The sequence below is a fragment of the Pinus tabuliformis genome, chromosome X (assembly GCF_031772625.1).
Source record: "Pinus tabuliformis cultivar Carrire ecotype Pingquan chromosome X, CPIR1, whole genome shotgun sequence".
In the NCBI taxonomy this organism is placed as follows: domain Eukaryota; kingdom Viridiplantae; phylum Streptophyta; class Pinopsida; order Pinales; family Pinaceae; genus Pinus; species Pinus tabuliformis.
In genome coordinates this window covers 79,597,069-79,615,829 of record NC_142308.1, presented here as the reverse complement: position 1 = coordinate 79,615,829, position 18,761 = coordinate 79,597,069, and the positions used below count along the sequence as shown (strand labels likewise).

At 39.3% G+C, this 18,761-nt stretch overlaps 1 protein-coding gene across 2 annotated transcripts in view; it reads left to right on the top strand.

The window, feature by feature from the left end:
- The window catches only part of LOC149138462 (uncharacterized), a 137,037-nt gene that overhangs the window by 14,951 nt on the left and 103,325 nt on the right, over positions 1-18,761 (top strand). For both annotated transcript variants that reach the window (XM_089447759.1, XM_089447760.1), the window contains exon 2: positions 10,643-10,804. In XM_089447759.1, the coding sequence (XP_089303885.1) occupies positions 10,643-10,804 (162 nt within the window). The remainder of the gene's footprint in view (positions 1-10,642; positions 10,805-18,761) is intronic.

Here is an 18,761-nt window from a genome sequence, read left to right as displayed (position 1 = left end):
TAATCCTTCACTATCGTTAAAGACGATGCAATGGTCACTTGTGCCTCTTAGATATCGAAGCACCCATTTCACTGCTTGCCAATGTTCTTTACCTGGATTTGCCATGAACCTGCTAACAACTCCAACTGCATGTGAAATGTCAGGTCTTGTAGATACCATCGCATACATTAAGTTGCCTACAGCGTTTGCATATGGTACATGAGACATATACTGCTTTTCTTCATCAACTCTAGGACTCAAAACCGAAGAAAGCTTAAAATGGGAAGCTAAAGGAACATTAACAGGTTTCACATTATTCATAGAGAACTTTTCAAGTACCTTCTCCACATACTTCTGCTGTGACAACCAAAGCTTACCATTTTTCCTGTCTCTGTGTATCTCCATGCCCAAGATATGTTTTGCTGCTCCAAGATCCTTCATATCAAACGTCCTAGAGAGTTGAGCCTTTAACCTGTTGATCTCTTCCATGCTTTTGCTTGCAATAAGCATATCGTCAACATACAAAGCTAAGATACTGAATATGCCATTGAAACTTTTGAAGTACACACAATGATCATACTCACTTCTTATAAAATTCTGGCTCACCATGAAGGAATCAAACTTCTTGTACCATTGTCTGGGAGACTGCCTCAGACCATACAATGATTTCCTGAGCTTGCAAACTAATCTTCTGCTGCAACCTCGTACAAAACCTTCTGGTTGTTCCATATATATCTCTTCATTCAAATCACCATGTAGAAAAGGTGTTTTAACATCTAACTATTCTAACTCAAGATTAAGCAACGCAGTTAGTGCCAACACAGTACGTATAGAAACAAGTTTTACAACTGGAGAAAAAATCTCATGAAAGTCTATACCTTCAACCTGAGAATACCCTTTTGCTACCAGTCGCGCCTTATACCTTTCAATACTACCATCAACTTTCCGTTTCAGCTTGAAGACCCATTTACATCCAACAACACTTCTCCCTTCAGGAAGCTCTACAAGATCCCAGGTATTGCTTTTGGCTAAGGAGTCCATTTCTTCTTCCATAGCCATTTTCCATTTCTTGCTATCTGTATCATCTACTGCTTCTTGATAACAAGAAGGTTCCCCATCTTCAGTAACCAAAGCAACAGATGAAGCAGAATCTTCATACCTTTTGGGAGTTTTCCTTTCCCTTGTAGACCTTCTCAGAGCGACTGGTTGCTGAACTGGTGCAGAAACTTGCACTGGTTCAGAAGCTTCAACGGCTTCCTTTGTGTCTTCAACACCTTTGTCTCTAGAAGTCTCTCCTTCCTTTCGACTGTCACTGAAAGATCTAGCCTCCAACTGAACTCGTTGACTCGGCGATACCTGTTCCTGTTCAATTCTTTCAACATTTGATTTTAACAAAGAGGATTCATCAAATGTTACATCTCTACTAATGACTATCTTTCGCAATGTAGGATCCCACAACCTATATCCTTTCACTGCATAGTCATACCCAACAAAGACATAACATTTCGACTTTGGATCTAATTTTGAACGCTGATTTTTCGGAATAAGAGAATAAGCATCACAGCCAAATATCCTCAAATGAGAATAGTCACAAGACTGACCTGTCCAAACTTCTTCAGGAATTTTACAATCAATTGCTACTGAAGGTGATCTGTTAACTAAACAACAAGCAGTAGATACTGCTTCTGCCCACAACTCCTTTTGCAAGTTAGCATTGGAGATCATGCTTCTGGCTCTTTCCATAAGAGTCCGATTCATACGCTCAACAACACCATTTTGCTGAGGAGTATAAACAACAGTTTTGTGTCTAACAATGCCCTCATCCTTACAGTATTGTTCAAAACTTCAAATTCAACAGAAGTGAACTCACCACCATTGTCAGTGCTTAGACATTTAATAGATTTGCCTGTTCTTTTCTCTATCATTACTTTAAATTGTTTAAAGACATTTAATACATCAGCTTTCCTTTTTAGCATATAGACCCAAACTCTACGAGAGTAATCATTAATGAACGTTAAAAAATACAATGCACCTCCATATGACACAACAGGGGAAGGCCCCCACAGATCATAATGAATGTAGTCTAAAACATCTTTACTATTATGATTTCCAACTTTAAATCTCTGTTTACACTGTTTTCCATACACACAATGTTTACAGAAATCTAAATTCAAGGATTTCAGACCGGGAAGAGATTTACGTTTCATCAGTATATGAAGACCTTTCTCGCTCATATGACCCAAACGCTAATGCCACAGACGAGTACCTGCTTCTTCCTTTTCTGACGCAACCGCTGCTTCACTGACCTGAGTACTTCCTTTTAACCTGTAAAGATTTCCGACCTTTTCTGCCTTCATAACCATAAGGTTTGTTAGGATATTCCGACACATAGGAAATAGTTAAGTACAACTTGGTCTAGTGTAGAGTTAGGTAAAGTGTGTTTTTTTACCGTTGTACATTTTGTAACTTACAATCCGACGGTCACGATATGTAGTGATCCGACGGTTCATTCTCTCCTCGGTATTATCGACACTTGATCCGTGGCTTGACACCCGATTGGTCCATGAATTCTATTTAAAGCGCATGGAGGGTCATTTGTAGGGTAATCCGTGCATGAGAGAAGCTTATGTAAATTTTCATTCTTTGATTAATATATTGCCTGAAGTGGCCGCGTTGGCTCAGGCCGTGGACTGTTTCCCTCTTTGAGGGTTTTAACCACGTCAAAAATACTGGTGTATTGATCTGTGATCTGGTTGTGAGCGGTGTCCTTTTGGTGTTCTTTCTGAGGAACTTACCCTGTAAATTCGTACATGGTATCGGAGCTATTTGAGGGCCGCGTCCGTTGGTGATCCAAATCTGAAGCCGGTAGAACTGCATCCGACTGCTTTCGGGCCGAGAGGACTGCTCTGTCGTGTTCGGAGCATCTGTTCCAGTGAGGAACCCCTTTCGTTTCACGCGAAAAGGTTTCCGGTAGCCCTAGCTGCGTCATTTTTAAGATCTGGAGGTATACAGTGTTTATTTGCAGTTTACTGTTATTTTCTCTCTGTTTATTTCGGTTTCGGTTTATTTAGCCTTTTTATTACCGGATCTATACCTTTCATTTCTGCGTATGCTCTTTGCCCTGCGACTCTGTGCGATCTGGGCAAATCAGAAACAGAAAGGAAGGATTTTTCTCATGCGTATGCTCTTTTCCTTGCGCCTTAGGGTGATCTCGGAAAATCAGAAACATTGAGAAAAATATTTAGTTTTCGGCCAAAGCTAACTTTGAGCTGCAATGTTCATTTTTGAAAATATTTAGTTTTTCGGCTAAAGCTAACTTCGAGCCATAAGGTTCGTTTTCTTTGCATGTCCGTGTTGGGTTTTGTGTTTTTTGTTTTGTAGGGAAAAAGAGCTTTCTCAAAGCAAGCACGCAACCCAAAGCCCCCCCCCCCCTCTCTCTCTCTCAAATTTTTTGTATAGATCAATTGGTTCAAAGCTATTTTAAGAGAGTAGAGGTCTTGGGTTCAAGTCTCCATTTTGTGGGGGCGGACTTTTTCATTTCCGCACATTCCCGCACTTCGTCGGCAACTTCAACAACTTTTTTTCAAAAAGCCATAACTTCTTCATCCGGAAGCCTTTTTCAGAGCCGTTTTTTTTAAAACCAGCCTAATTTTTCGAGATCTATCCATTGGAACACTTACTTTCAGCATCTTCAGCTTCAGTTGAAATGGAAAGTCAATACCAAGTTACCCTTGACAGCACCAACTACTTCCAATGGTTGTCCTACATTGATGATTTACTTAGAAGTAAAGGTCTCTACAGAATAGCCACAGGCCAAGAGAAGAAACCGAAGGATGAAGATAAGGTTGCTAAATGGGAAAATAGACAAGATCAAGCACGTGGTTTGATAGGGATGTCTATCTCTCCTGATCTTAGATTCCATATTGCAGAACTTGATACTCCTAATGAAGCATTGGAACAAATCACTAAAGTTTTTGGGATTAAAAATGAAATTAGAGCCCATCAACTTGAAAATGAGTTGCTTACATTGGACCCTAATAATTTTTCTTGCATTGAAGATTTCTTGTCCAAGTTCAAGACCCTTAGATATCTCTTGGAAAGTGTTAAGGTTAAGAAAGAAGATAGTAACCTTATTTATTCCATCCTTACTAAGTTGGGACCAGCCTACTCTGTATTTGTTTCCACCTTCCATTCTACAAGAGAAGCCTTCATTTCTCAAGGAAAAGACTACAAGCCCCCTTCCTTTGACTCTTTTTGTGATTCCTTAATAAGAGAACAAGAAAAACTCTTACACCTTGGTCTTCTTAATCTTGGAAACTCTTCCAAGAAAGCGTTAGCCGCCCAGCAGCAACCAAATTCAAAGAATCCTAAGAAGTCATATCCTAAAAAGAATAGTCCTAAACCAAACAAGGGTCCTAAGCAATTTCAGCCCCAAAATGAAAAATCATTTCAACAAAATGATAAGACAAATAAAAACAAAGGGAAGAAGACTGATGGACATTGCAATTTTTGTAATCGAGATGGCCACTTAGAATCAAAATGCTTTAAAAAGATGGAAGCCTTGGAAGCAGCAATGAATAAGCATAACATCCATTTGGGGCAATCTTCAACTTCAACTTCATCTTCAGGAATGGCACTTGCTGCATGTGGTTGTCAAGCATCTCGGTCTGGCTATGCATTAAATGTATCTTCTTCTTCTCATTCTCATGAGTGGCTCATTGATTCTGGAGCTTCTTATCACATGGCCAAAAACAAAGCCATGTTTTCTTCTTTAAATGATTGTAACACCAAAAATATATATGTTGGTGATGATAGATCTCTTAATGTTGTAGGGACTGGAACTGTTCATCTAGACAATGGTCAGTTTAATGATGTATTATGTGTTCCAACCTTATCCTGCAACCTTCTATCTGTATATCAGACCTGAAGGTAAAATCGTTGAATTTTCACCTCATGATGTTGTAATCAAGGACTTAAAAGATCCTAAACAGATTTTGGCTACTGGCATTGCTGATGATTCTACAAGGTTGTATAAGTTTCACAACTTTGGGTCATCAAATCTTCCCTCAGTATTTGTTGCTCATAACGATGAAGTGAGCAAACTTTGGCATGAGCGATTTGGTCACTTAAACTATCGCTCCCTTCAGCATCTATGTAAAGAAAATATGGTGACAGGTCTTCCTATGGTATCTTGCAGAGATGGTGTTTGTTCCGGATGTGTACTCGGAAAACATCATCGGGACAGTTTTGAAAAACGTGCCTCTTGGCACGCCTCAGCCCCTTTACAGCTTGTGCATAGTGATTTATGTGGTCCACTTCCAGTTGCTTCATTCTCTGGCTGCAAGTATTTCTTAATTTTCATTGATGATTTCTCCAGACGCACTTGGGTATACTTCTTAAAACTCAAGAGCGAAGTATTTAACACATTTTTGGCCTCCAAGGCCTTTGTTGAAAAACAATCTGGACATCAAATTCTTAAGCTAAGATTTGATAATGGTGGAGAATATGTTAAAAACACATTCATCAACTTTTGCACTGAGAATGGAATTCAAATGCAACATACTGTTCCATACACTCCACAACAAAATGGTGTAGCTGAAAGGAAGAATCGCACCTTAAAGGAAATGGCTAATTGTATGCTACAATCTAAAGGACTTAGTCTTAGTTTTTGGGCAGAAGCAATTAACTGTGCAAATTATATAATAAATCGTACTCCTACTAAGGTTCTAAAGAATATCACTCCAGAAGAAGCATGGAGTTCAATTAAACCAGATGTAAGTCACTTTCGTGTTTTTGGAAGTGAAGCATGGGCCCATATTCCAGATGAAAAGCATAAAGCTTTAGAACCTAAGAGTGAAAAATGTACTTTTGTTGGATATTCTGAAGATGTAAAAGGCTATAGACTTATTCCATTTAAGTCCAAAAATGTTATCATTAGAAGAGATGTAAAATTTGATGAAAATATATCGGCCTGCGAGCCTAGTCCGGCGGATGTGCCACCTCTCTCTATCTCTTCTACTTTTGAAAACATTTCTTCTTCAGATGATGAAAGTGAGGATGACAATCCTTCCCCACCTTCTCAGGATCCTCCTTCAGCTGCTCAGCTTCCAAGATGGGTCCGTACTACTCGCGATGCAGCAGGTGATCTTGCCGGTGATCCTACAGATCAGCGACGCACAGGTTCTCAGTTCGAGAGAGCCTCTTCTTTACTGGCTCAAGCTCCAGTAAATTATGATCCTGACACCTTTGCAGAAGCTTCAGGCCATTCAGATTGGGAAGCAGCTATGAATGAAGAATATCATTCATTATTGGCAAATGATACATGGGATCTTGTTCCTCTACCAAAGGGACGAAAACTTGTTAGATGCAAATGGGTTTACAGAACCAAGTATGGACCAGATGGGAAAGTTGATAAACATAAAGCTCGTCTTGTTGCTAAGGGCTTTTCACAGGTTGAAGGCATTGACTACACTGAAACCTTCTCCCCTGTTGCCAAAATGAACTCTATCCGCCTTGTTCTTTCCCTTGCTGCCTCTTTCAAATGGGAAGTCCATCAGATGGATGTTAAATCTGCTTTCTTGCATGGGGACTTGCATGAAGAAATCTATATGGAACAACCCATTGGCTTCATACAAACAGACTCCAGCCTTGTTTGTCGACTTAAGAAATCCCTTTATGGTCTCAAGCAAGCTCCTCGGGCTTGGTATGCGAAAATGGATAGCTTTCTTTTAGAATCTGGCTTTTCTAGGGGTCATTCTGACAATACTGTCTACACCAAGAAAGTGGGCAACTCTCTTATCATCCTTGTTCTTTATGTTGATGATCTTATCCTTACTGGTAGTGATCCCAACCTTATAAACCATGTGAAGTCTAGCCTCAAAAGGAAATTTGAAATGACAGACTTAGGACACTTACACTATTTTCTCGGTCTTCAAGTCTTGCAATACAAGGAGGGTATTTCCCTTTTCCAGTCAAAGTATGCTTGTGATATTCTACGTCATTTTCACATGGAAGACTGTAAGCCAGCCCCTTCTCCCTTTCAGTCTGGAGTCAAACTCTCAGTCACTTGTACTTCTCCTGAAGTTGATGCTACCTTATACCGTCAACTTGTAGGAAAACTTTTGTATCTAACCCATACTCGTCCTGAACTTTCCTTTGCTGTTGGCCTTGTTGCTCGGTTCATGCAAAACCCCCGTGAAAGTCATTGGAAAGCAGCTAAAAGAATACTTCGTTATGTTCGAGGTACAGTTCAGTTTGGGATTCATTACAGTGCCGAAGCAGCTCCTCTATTGGTTGGTTTCACTGATTCCGATTGGGCTGGTGACCCTGATGATCGGAAGTCTACTGCCGTTTATGTGTTCACTCTTGGTTCAGGACCTATTACATGGGCTTGTAAGAAACAAGCTGCCATTTCTCTTTCATCAGCAGAAGCAGAGTATCGTGGTGCCGTAGAAGCTAGTAAGGAAGCCTTGTGGCTTCGTCAGATCCTGTCAGAGTTTGGCTTTCAGCAGCAGCATTCGACTACACTTTGGTGTGATAATCAAAGTGCCATTCAGCTATGCAAAGATCCAGTCCAACATCAGCGCAGCAAACACATTGAACTGCACATGCACTTCATAAGAAAGCTCATTCACGACCATGTTCTTGAAGTGCAATATTGTTCAACAGATGATCAAGTTGCAGACATCTTCACAAAGGCTCTCACAGAGGCGAAGTTCACTAAACTTCGATTTATGGTTGGAGTTCAGGAAGTTGTCACTAAGGGGGGATAGGCTCTAGTGCCTCCTTCCTTCTCCTATTGTGTCATATTTGTAAATCCTTCAATCCTATCCCAAGTTGTTCTTAAGGGGGGATGTTAGGATATTCCGACACATAGGAAATAGTTAAGTACAACTTGGTCTAGTGTAGAGTTAGGTATAGAGTTAGGTAAAGTGTGTTTCTTTACCGTTGTACATTTTGTAACTTACAAGGGCTCCTTTGAAGACTTTCAAGACGCCATCCTGACCTGTAAACTTATAACCATCTGAATCCAACACTCCCAAAGAGATTAAATTTTTCTTCAAATCAGGTACATGTCTAACACTAGTTAATGTCCTAACTGTGTTATCATACATCTTAATCCTGATATCTCCCATCCCAACAGTCTGACATGACATATTGTTACCCATAAACACAGAACTACCGTTTACATTTTCATACGAAGTAAACCAATTTCTATGTGGGCACATGTGATGCGAAGCACCAGAGTCTAACAGCCAGCTATCAAAACTCTGAGAGACATTACATTCAGGTGAAGTTTCATCTATCATACACAATTCTTCAGCAGATAAACTTCGTCTACCATACCTGAATCAGCCTGATTCGCTTCGTTCTTCAGGTTTTCGGATTCCTTCCGTTTCCAACAGTCCTTCTTCAAGTGTCCAACTTTACCGCAGTTCCAACATTTTGCCTTACACTTCTTGCCCTTCGATTTCGACCTGGAAGACCCCCTTGGTTTTTCTCCTCTTTCCTTTGAGCGTCCTCTAGCGACCATGGCTTCTGTTGCAGCTGTTTCAGTGCTGGATTTCCTTCGTACTTCTTCAGACAGAAGAGCTCCCACGACTGATTCAAACTTCAAAGAATCAGCAGAGCTGAAACTGATTGAAGTTACGAAGTGATCCCATGATTCAGGCAGAGAACACAACAAGGTTATGGCTTTATCTTCTTCCTGTATTTTGACTTCCATATCTGTTAATTGACAAATTAGTGTATTAAAAACATTCAAATGTTCTGCAACATTTGAACCTTCTTTCATTCGAAGACTGTATAACTATCGTTTTAGATAAATTCTGTTGGTTAATGATTTTGTCATATAGAGGTTTTCAAGTTTTTCCCACAATCCTGACGCCGTAGTCTCTTCAACAATGTTGAAGAGAACTTCATCCGCTAGGCAGAACCGGATGGTACTGAGAGCTCGGGCATCCAAGTCCTCCCAGTCTGAAGTAGTCATGGTTGTAGGTTTCTTAGTTTCCCCATCCAATGCCTTGTGCAACCCTTGTTGCACAAGCAGATCCTTAACCTTCAGTTTCCAAAGAGAAAAATTGCTCTTTCCGGTGAATTTCTCCATCTCGAATCTTGCATTCGACATCTTGGCCATTTTTCCTCCTTCCTAGGGTTTCAGTCTTTCTAGGGTTTTATATTTCATTTTTTTTAAAAGTTTTCCTTCAACTAAAGAGTATATCTCCTTATTTCTCCAAATAGAAAGAACCCTAAGGAGTATATCTCCTTATTTCTCCAAAACCCTTAAAATTTTCTTTTCTTCAATAATAAAAAAAAACTGTCTCCTTATTTCTCCAAAACCCTTAAAATTTTCTTTTCTTCAAAAAAAAAAACTGTCTTCTGTTCCTTCTATTTCACTCACACATTCCTTTTATAAAAAAAAATCTGAAACTATTGCTGAATACAAGCCCAAAATTTATTTAGCAATGGCTGAAAGAAAAATAAAATGATACCCGGACGCAGCTTTGATCAGCACAGTTCATCTCTGGTACATAACAGTGCCACAATTCCGGCACCCTTTAGAACCTCCACGCAACAACACGCAGGCAAGGAAATCAACGCAGCGGTCTTTCCTCACGCGTCCTCAAGCAAGCAGATAATTGGCCTCCGCAGGCTCTCATGAAGCTTCTGATTTTTAAAAAAAAATTGGGCTCACGTAGGCTCTCACGCAGCTGGTTCCACGTTGACCTCCTCTCACGCAGCTGGTCTCCACGCTGACCTCCTCTCACGCAGCTTCTGCTGGTCTTTACACAGGCCTCTCACGCAGCTTCTGCTGGTCTTTACACAGCTTCTGAAACGCAGGTTCTGAAACGTGCAGGCCGGCTCTGGAGTCTCGCTGGATGCCTGACAGAGATAACTCTTACGAGATTGCCTTTTCTTTAACACGGGTTCGCTTTCTTTCACGCTTAGGCTCTGATACCAATTGTTGGTAGAATGGGAGAAAAAAACAAGAAAAGAAATAGCAAAGAAACCACAAATGACCAAGACGCGAAACTGAATCAGAAAACTGAATTGAATGGAAACTTATTTAACAATGATTCTCCGTGTTTTTATTTCATGGGCATTCGATAGTTTTATATCACCAACTATCGTTACATAACTAATTATTCGGTATACAACTGTCTATTTACATTTACCTAAAGTTACTAATTCGTTGTCAAACTAACATTTATATTCATGAAAAATACCTCTTTTTCTGAAATTTAGTGTATTGTTTTAGGTTCTTATTTCGCAGGGTAACTCCTGAGGTTTTCTAGAGACTGAGTCAATTCTTTGGCCTTGTCAAGTCATTCTCCGAGTTGAGTCTGTAACATTCCAACTCTAGCTTACATCCCTGTTCAACAATCAATTTGCAATGGTACTTTTGTAGAGTGACTTTTGACAGACCAACACACTTTATTCCACGAAATTGGAACTAGAAACCTTTTGTGTGGAACAAGAATTGGCCTTTGTCTACCTATTAGTGCTTTTGCTGTGCAAGCAAGATTGGCACCAAAACAGCAGTTGATGCTTTCTGCCAATAGACAAAATATTTGAATGTTGTGATCAGTTCTGTTGATTTAGATGCTAATTTGAGATTCAGAGATAACAATATGTATAATGATTATGTGATTGGGATAATCAGGCAAATAATATTTTTGAAGATGAGGAGGACCTCGATGAAGAGGAAGAAGACAGTAGCCTTGATTTGTTCGTACAATTTGTACAAACGATGCTGAAGAAGATTTCCAGGAGAGCAAGGAAAGCTGCCAGATCAATATTGCCTTCTGCAATATCACCACAATTGGTTCGTACCCATTATTTTTACTCTGAAGGGTTTAATGTATCTGATAACTAGTGTAAGGTCTTCTATATATCGGTTGGCATAGAAAAATTATGATTCTGTTTATGTCATTCCTCATCCTGCAGGGTTTATATTTACATGCCAAAGATGTTTCTTGCAAGCATCTGGCATTTCAAAAATGTAGTAAATATGGTTATAAGCAAATTCAAAATCTGGCCTTGATACTGAAATTATAGAATTTTACCCTACAATTAGACTGGTTTGTAGAGGGAAACTCCCAAGTAGCCTTCACACTAGTAGTAGCCTATGCACTGAAACGGATGCAGAGACCAGGGGGGAGGGGGAGTGTAAATGCAAATTTCAGAAAAGTTGAATGTTTTGTGACTATATTTATCAGGATTGCACTCAAAAATAAAAAGGTGGCACATGGATATGCGTTCTTTGGAAATATTATTATTTTTTGTCAATTTTTTGGGTTAAAACATGGCCAATTTTCACTGGATACATTTGCTAAATGCTGAAACGCTAACAAAGTATGCTTGAAATGACCCTGCAATGCTGAAACACCACTTCCAGTGTCCAATATGGCCCTGAAATGTTTCAGGGCTGTAATCCCAAATTCTCAGTGTATCCCCTCTGTTTCAGTATCTGAATGCTGAGATGCATTTCAAGAACCTGTCAGAAATTTCCGACAATTAGGCGCTAGTAGCGCAACACATTGAACAATGCAATACAACATCTAGTTCTAGTTATCAATCTTTGGAAAGGTATACACTCTCAGGTTTAAAGCCAAACTTCCAATGTGCATCAGCTGCAGAGTAAAGATGGCCACACATGCTGTACAAGCAGTGGTTGAGCCATTGTCTCTACTAAACTAGGTCCTTACAAGAAGCAAATGCCCTAAAAATAAGATCAGTTTATTTTGAAACTATAAATCATAGTATTCTAGACAAATTAAACTCACAATAGCGTAAAAGTAGGGTGATATTGTGGCAGAGCTGAAGCAGCAAGTGCTATGTTATAGATTAAAATGGGTGATATGGTGCAGGTTGCTAGCAGCCAGTGCTATGCTATATTTATTTTCAGAGTATGGATGGAGTTACAAAATATATATCATAATAAAGAATAAGGGTTTTGGTTAAGATGGTTCAGCAAAATGAACAGAGATCAATGTATGATCTCTTGGCCATTTAAGTCACAGTAGAAAACATGGGAATAGACTCATCATCTTGGGTTTTTTCTTGCTCACTTAATCATTGGAGCGCCCAACTTACTGTAATCTTCCAATGTGTACATAACATATAAGGTAAGGTAATTACTGGTGTTGAAATTGTATGACAATTACAGTGGAATACACTTTTCTGATCTGATAATTACTACCTAATGATCTTCAAACAATTTTCTCATGCCATTGATATCATTGAGCATTTACACACGGAAAATATTAACAGTAAATGCAGCAGAAACAGTAAAGATCTTAGAAAGACAGCCATGCACAATAGAGAATAATTTTACCCTGGGAAACCCATCTTTGGGAGAAAACCCAACAACTTTTCTTCGGAGAAATTATTCTTCAGCAAGGTTTACAAATAGCAATGTCTACAAATCCGTGCTAATATCCAAGTCAAAATACCAGTCAAACTTGGTCAAAACATCTGCTGGTCAAACCAGCCAAAAATAAAAAAATCAACACTGGTCAACTCAGCCTGGTCAAACTGGCCTGTGGTCAAATTTCAGCATGTGGTCAACTGTGGCAGCCTGTGATCAAGAGTCTCCATGTATGAACTTCTTGTGGTAAACTATAGTTCTAAGTTACTGGAAAGGGCTAGGGATTTTGCTTGAAACGCTGTTCCCCGTTTCCGAAACAGAAACAGGTACGATTCTCGTAAGATCCACCTGGAAATGTCGGAAAAACGTTTTTTAACCGTGCCAACAATTCTGAAACAGTGGGTCTGGTTCTGAGAATGGTTTTTTAGGATGGAGTTTTTTTTTGGATCCATTTCCGAAAATGGATCCACCTTGAAAATGGCCAACTACTGGGAACGGAGATCTGCTATGTGTTGGGCATATCTCCCTCAATGTAATACAAACTAAATGACCATCATCTGCCTTTGAAGTTAAACAAGTCAATGAAATTCCATTATACAAAGAACTTGAGAATGTAAGGCTCGGAACCACTGTGAGGATTATATCATTTATGAACATAATCTGAAACACTCAATAAGTATTGTCGATGTTCGTTAGTGTTATAATTTATTCAAATCCTCAGAAGAAATGACAATCATATTATTCCGAATATGTCTATATAATCAAAATCGTGCCAAATTACAGGCACAGCATCCATTCCGTGCACATTCACCATTCCATTTATGTGAGTAAAATGTAACCAAATTGAAAAATGTATTCATCATGGTACAGTGATTAAATTTTTAATGAAAGTTTTAAAGAAAATGGAGCATTGCAAAGTTATAACTCAAGGACATTCAACCAGGTCTATTCATTGCCATTTAATTAAGGGGTTCATACGCCAAACAAGTATTATGTCAATGCCAAAAATTTGTGAATGATATCCTAGATCCTTTGATATGAACCTTCATACCAGCCAGTGAACACATGCTTATGACCAATGAAACTTATAATCAGTAATAAGAGAAATAAAGGGTTTGTGAAAGATCAATTGATCAATATCACAAATTCTCACAATGATATCACGCCAAGAAAATACATTAATCCTGATAAGAGTATCAGAGACGCACTTAGAAACACGTGATATGGACCTATATATATATATATATATATATATTTCCCCCTAGAAATTCATATTTGGTGAGATCCAAGTGTGCAAAATGTTTAACTTATATTTCAGTAACCCATGCAAATGAAAAAGTAAAGAATATGAAAGTTACACTTTAAATTTTAAGTGCCCATATGCTAATTCCAGATTAAGTGTGATTTGATAAAACCCACGTGGATATATTCAAATGATTTTTTTGAAAGGGAACATAGAATTTTACAGAGACAAACAGAGTATAATCAAAGCTTAATGTGAAATGCAATGTATTGTTGCACGTGGAGTTCGTTCCACATTTCCAACATTCTTTCAAAAAGAAAAGCAACCTAGTGATATGCAAGAGCAAAAATGTGAATTTGTCAGAGTGCATGAAATGGTGTTTGGGGTTTATTTCTGTCAGACTTTTCACTAGACCCTAAAAGTTTGCTTATGACATGAGTGAATCTGAGTGTCCATGAGTAAATAAAATTTAAAATTTAAGAAATATTCACTCTCCAACATTTATTTTTTTGTGAATGATATCCTAGATGATTATGTATTTTTAGATATAGAATCTAGATTCTAAAACATGAATGGTAATAAGAAATTCCTATTTTCTTATATATATGTGTGTGTGTGCCATTTCCTTGCCGTATCGTGTCCGGATTTTTTGAAAATTTGCCGTATCCGTTTCAAACACCGTATCCATATCTGTTCCCGTATCCGTTCAGTGCAACTTAGCTATAGGGCATACACAATATAAAACAACAGGAGGTCGATCAAAGGAGAAAAATATGATTGGAAGTACTTATCTCTTGATCAAGGAAGAAATTGTTAAGGGTTGTAGGGAATTGTCAATCCCCTCTTGATCCTTGCCCCCTTGTAGATTATCATTGAAGTCCACGGAAGTATACCCTCCCCCATTATTTTGACCTCAAAACCTTGATCTTCTTCCCTGTCAAGTTTCCTACATGAGCCCTGAACTCCTGGATCCTGTTGGAGATCTCATCGTTGGCCTTCATGGAAAAAAATCATTAATGAATGTTAAAAGAAGTAGTTTTTTTGAATTCCATTTGTAATCTCATCAAGTTTAGATTCCTTTGTCTTCTTTTGAGGTTGATGTTCATCATTGTCATCAACGTCGACTGTTGATGCATGTTGCTTCTCCTTCCTTTTCTTCTGAGGACAGTGGGAGGCATAGTGTCCAAAATCATGACAATTGAAGCACTTGATATTTGACATATCCTTCTTCTTTTGATCCTGAATTGGAGTGGTTCTTCTACCTGTATTTTTCTTATCAAACTTTCTAAAATTTCTTTTTTCTTTTCCTTTCCTTACATGAGCTATAAGAGCTTGAGTTTCTTCATCCTAAGATCTACAAGCTGTCCTTGGACAACAATCTGGCCTCCTCTTGGACACAATCAATCCATAGCTTATCAAACTTGGGCAACTTTTCTCATGCACAAATTCCCTGAAGAAATGGCTCCCATGAGGAAGGAAATCCATTCAGAGTCCTTGTAACAAGCTCTATATCATCAATGATATCTCCTATGGTTCTAAGTTCATCTCTCAACTGAGAGACTCTCATAAGATAAGAGACAACATAATCTGATCTAGACGTCATGACATTTCGAAGTGGATGCCTCAAGGTTAGTTTCCTGCTAGTGTTGTCACTTTGCAAAAATCCGGCCAAGGCATCATACACTTTTTTGGCAGTTTGCAACTCAACAACATGTGGAATCAAGTGGTCCTTTATAGAATCTATCAAGATTCTCTTAGTCTTGGCGTCATTCTTCTTATGCTTGGCTTTCTACTATAAACCACCCTCACATTCCTCTAATAGAAGATTGCCCCACTAAATACTTTAACAACCCACACATGCGGACATCAAGTATTCAAAATGTTTGATAATTTTCATGCGATAATTTCCACTGTTTTATAACTAGGTCATTTTTTAAACTAATTTCGAAAATCCTACAACCCTTTGCATTTAATATCGCTGATCATGCATAATTTTGACTACTCTAAATAGATATGCGCTAGCCACCTCTAACCACCCACATGTGTGATAATATTCCTCCAATGAAGCAAGTGTGTCTTTTAGGAATGGTCCATATGGCACATGATCATCTAGCTTTCATGAGCTAGCAATTTTGTGTATAGAAGCCTTTAAAAAGGGAGCTTAACATTGAGTTGCCTTTCTTCATCACTCTTTCTTACTACTATTTTTTTCTTTTTCTTTAAGTATTCATTTCATTGAACGAGCCCCCTTTTCTTTAGATATTCATAGACAATCATGGGACTAGGGGCAATGTCCTGATAACACGGTAGCTTTCACTCAAGCTTTATATTTCATTGGCTTTTGGCTTTATTGAATCTACACCTCAGCCTTTTTGGCTTTAATGGCATAGGATTTTCTTCGTTTTGACCTCCTTGGTGACCTTATCGACTTTTTAGTACTTATGCTTTGTATTGACATCATTGTAATCAATAGTCCCATTGACCTACTTTTGTGTTCATTTGTTGGACAATATAATTATCTTATCAAACATGAAAGGGGATGGGATGGAATGAAGTAAGAGAGTGGAAAGTGTTAAATACGGTTGGGATGTGGAAGATGCTACCTTGACTAGTTTCCTGGTAGTACAAATTGAATCGAGATATGACTACACTTCTAAAGGAAAACCATTTCCCGCATGGTATGACAAGGAAAATAATAAAACTATAAAGTTACAAAGTGTTATTAAACCTCATTTAGAATTTGCCACTTTCACGACAAGACCTAGAAGTTATTGCATCCAAGTAAAAACACCATTGCATGGAATATCAAAGTATAATATGATGAAACCAAACTATACCAATTCATAAGTGCATCTATCAATTTGAGAGGTAAGGGTGGAGAATCTGATATACCATAGCTGATCTAGCAGAATGATATGTCTAAAGGAGAAACTAAGAAAATTCCCTGAGTTCGAAAAGTCTAAGCATGCGAGTTAATTAAATTAGCAACATAACACCCTAGTGGGGGTGCCTCCCTTCGAGTATAATGTTGATTTGTGTTAGCATCGGATGTGCTCTAGGCCTCAAATTTTGCAGGGAGGCTTGGGCACATGTATTCCAAAGAAGAACCCAGAAAGTGTTTTGGAAATTCCACACAGAGACAATTTTATTAAAATAATTAATATTTTTTAATGGGACCCTCACTCTAAACTTAGGAAATTAAAAAGATTAATGGGTATTAATCCAATTGTGGGTGTAACTTCTAGAAGAAGACACGGATCAAGCTAAAAGATCTTAGCCATTGATTAGCTTTTAATCTGGGCCGTTGAATGTCAACGAGAAGATTATTTAAGGGAGCTTGAGGGTCATTTGGAACATACACCGAGAGATCAAGAGATTGAATTTCTGAAGTGAGAAGTTCTCGGGAGGAAATTCTGATCTAGTAGATTTCTTGCAGTTGAGGGGCAGGGATAGTTGGGTTGGAATATCTTCTCCACAGCCCAGGATACGCAGTAGAGAGAGGCAGAGGGACACCATAAGGGTTTGACGCTGAGCCAGAAGGGCCCACACAGAAGTTCGAGTTTTGCAGAGGATTTGACATTTTTGAGCTGGGAGGGCTGGAAATTGCTAGAAGGCAAGACGTTTCCTAGTTGAGCTGATGTAGAGCCTCAGAGAGCTCCACGTAGGTCCATGAAGTTACTGCGCAGGAGCAACATTGTTGTAGCTGGGGACGATTGATTCAACTGCCAGAACAACCGGGATTTGCCGGGTAGAGTGAGGTAATCTCACAATTCTTCTCTTCCAGTTGTATTTCTCAGTAACTGGATTGTTGGGAGGGCATCCAGGGTTTTATTCAGAAACTACTGTCCAATAATATAAAACCCTCAGAGTTGCTGCATCGGTTTTCCTGCATTGGGTTTTTTCCGGGGACTTTTGTCCAAAAATAACAGTGTCAATTGTGTTGTATTTTCTTTCTTGTTTAGTCTCTTGTTTTTGCATAATATTTAATTAAGTGACGACTGCAGGGTATATGTTTCGATTTTTGCCGTAGGAAACTGCAAATAATTTGGTGGATTAATTTAACAAATAGAAGGAACATTATCAGTTGTTGCAGTAGGAATTCTAGTTGAGGAATTTTCAAATGGTATCAGAGCTGTAGGCGAAGCAAGAAGAGCAAAGCCATTAGATCCAGCGCTGAGCAGAAAAGGGACTTCGAAAAAGCTGTAGGAGGTAGCAGTTCAAAACCCTAGAGGGTTTGCGTAGTCCATGCCGGGAGGGAAGATTTTCGAGGCAGTCTCTCTCCGAGTGAGTCGACGGAGAGAAGGACTTCTAGTTCGAAATTTTGCCAAGATAGAGGGAGTAGTGTTGAAGCCTTAACGTCGGGAGAGCTGGTGGGATGCAGATTTTTCTGTAGGCAGTTTGTTGGGCGAAAGATCGTCAGAAGAAAGAGGAGAAGCATAGTTGAGGGAATTTCTTCCTCAGAGAATTCCTTGCCAAGGAATTCAAATCCTCTAGAGCTGAGCAGCAACAGAGGGCAGCAATTTTACTAGCTCCAGCAGGGAGTGCGTAAGCTAGCCCAACAACAGCACAAAAGAGAGAGGAGATTTTCGACATTTGTGGCAGAAATGGAAACCAGTGGCGTGAGGGATCAGGACAAGTTGGATGGGGCGTGCGTCTAACTACGTCATCTGGAAGGCAAGGATGTCGTTCCTTCTAGATGAGCATGCCCTCAAGACATATGTCGACAATGTGGTGGCTGAACCTGCAAACCCAGATCCGCTGAAGAAGTACAGATCAGAAATAGCGAAGGCCATGAGGATCATCGTGATGGAGTAAGGATCACATGGTGTGTCATGTTGCTAGCAGAGGGATTGCTAAGGAGATGTGGGATGCCTTGGCCATGTTATATCAGGGATCTTCCAAGCAATGAAAGAGATGTACATGGAGCAGATGCTGAGATCTGCTCAGATGCAGAAGGGGGAGCATGTGGATCCTTTCCTCACAAAGCTGAAAGAAACCCTTGATGAGTTGTCTGCTGTGGGGCATACACCTCAGGATTTAGAGTTGGTTAGACTGACCCTCAATTTTGTCTCAAATGAGTGGCAAGTCTTTGTCCAGAGTATCCTGGGCAGAGCAACATTGCCGAATTGGGATGAGATGTGGGCAGCTCTAAAACAAGAGGAGTTGAGG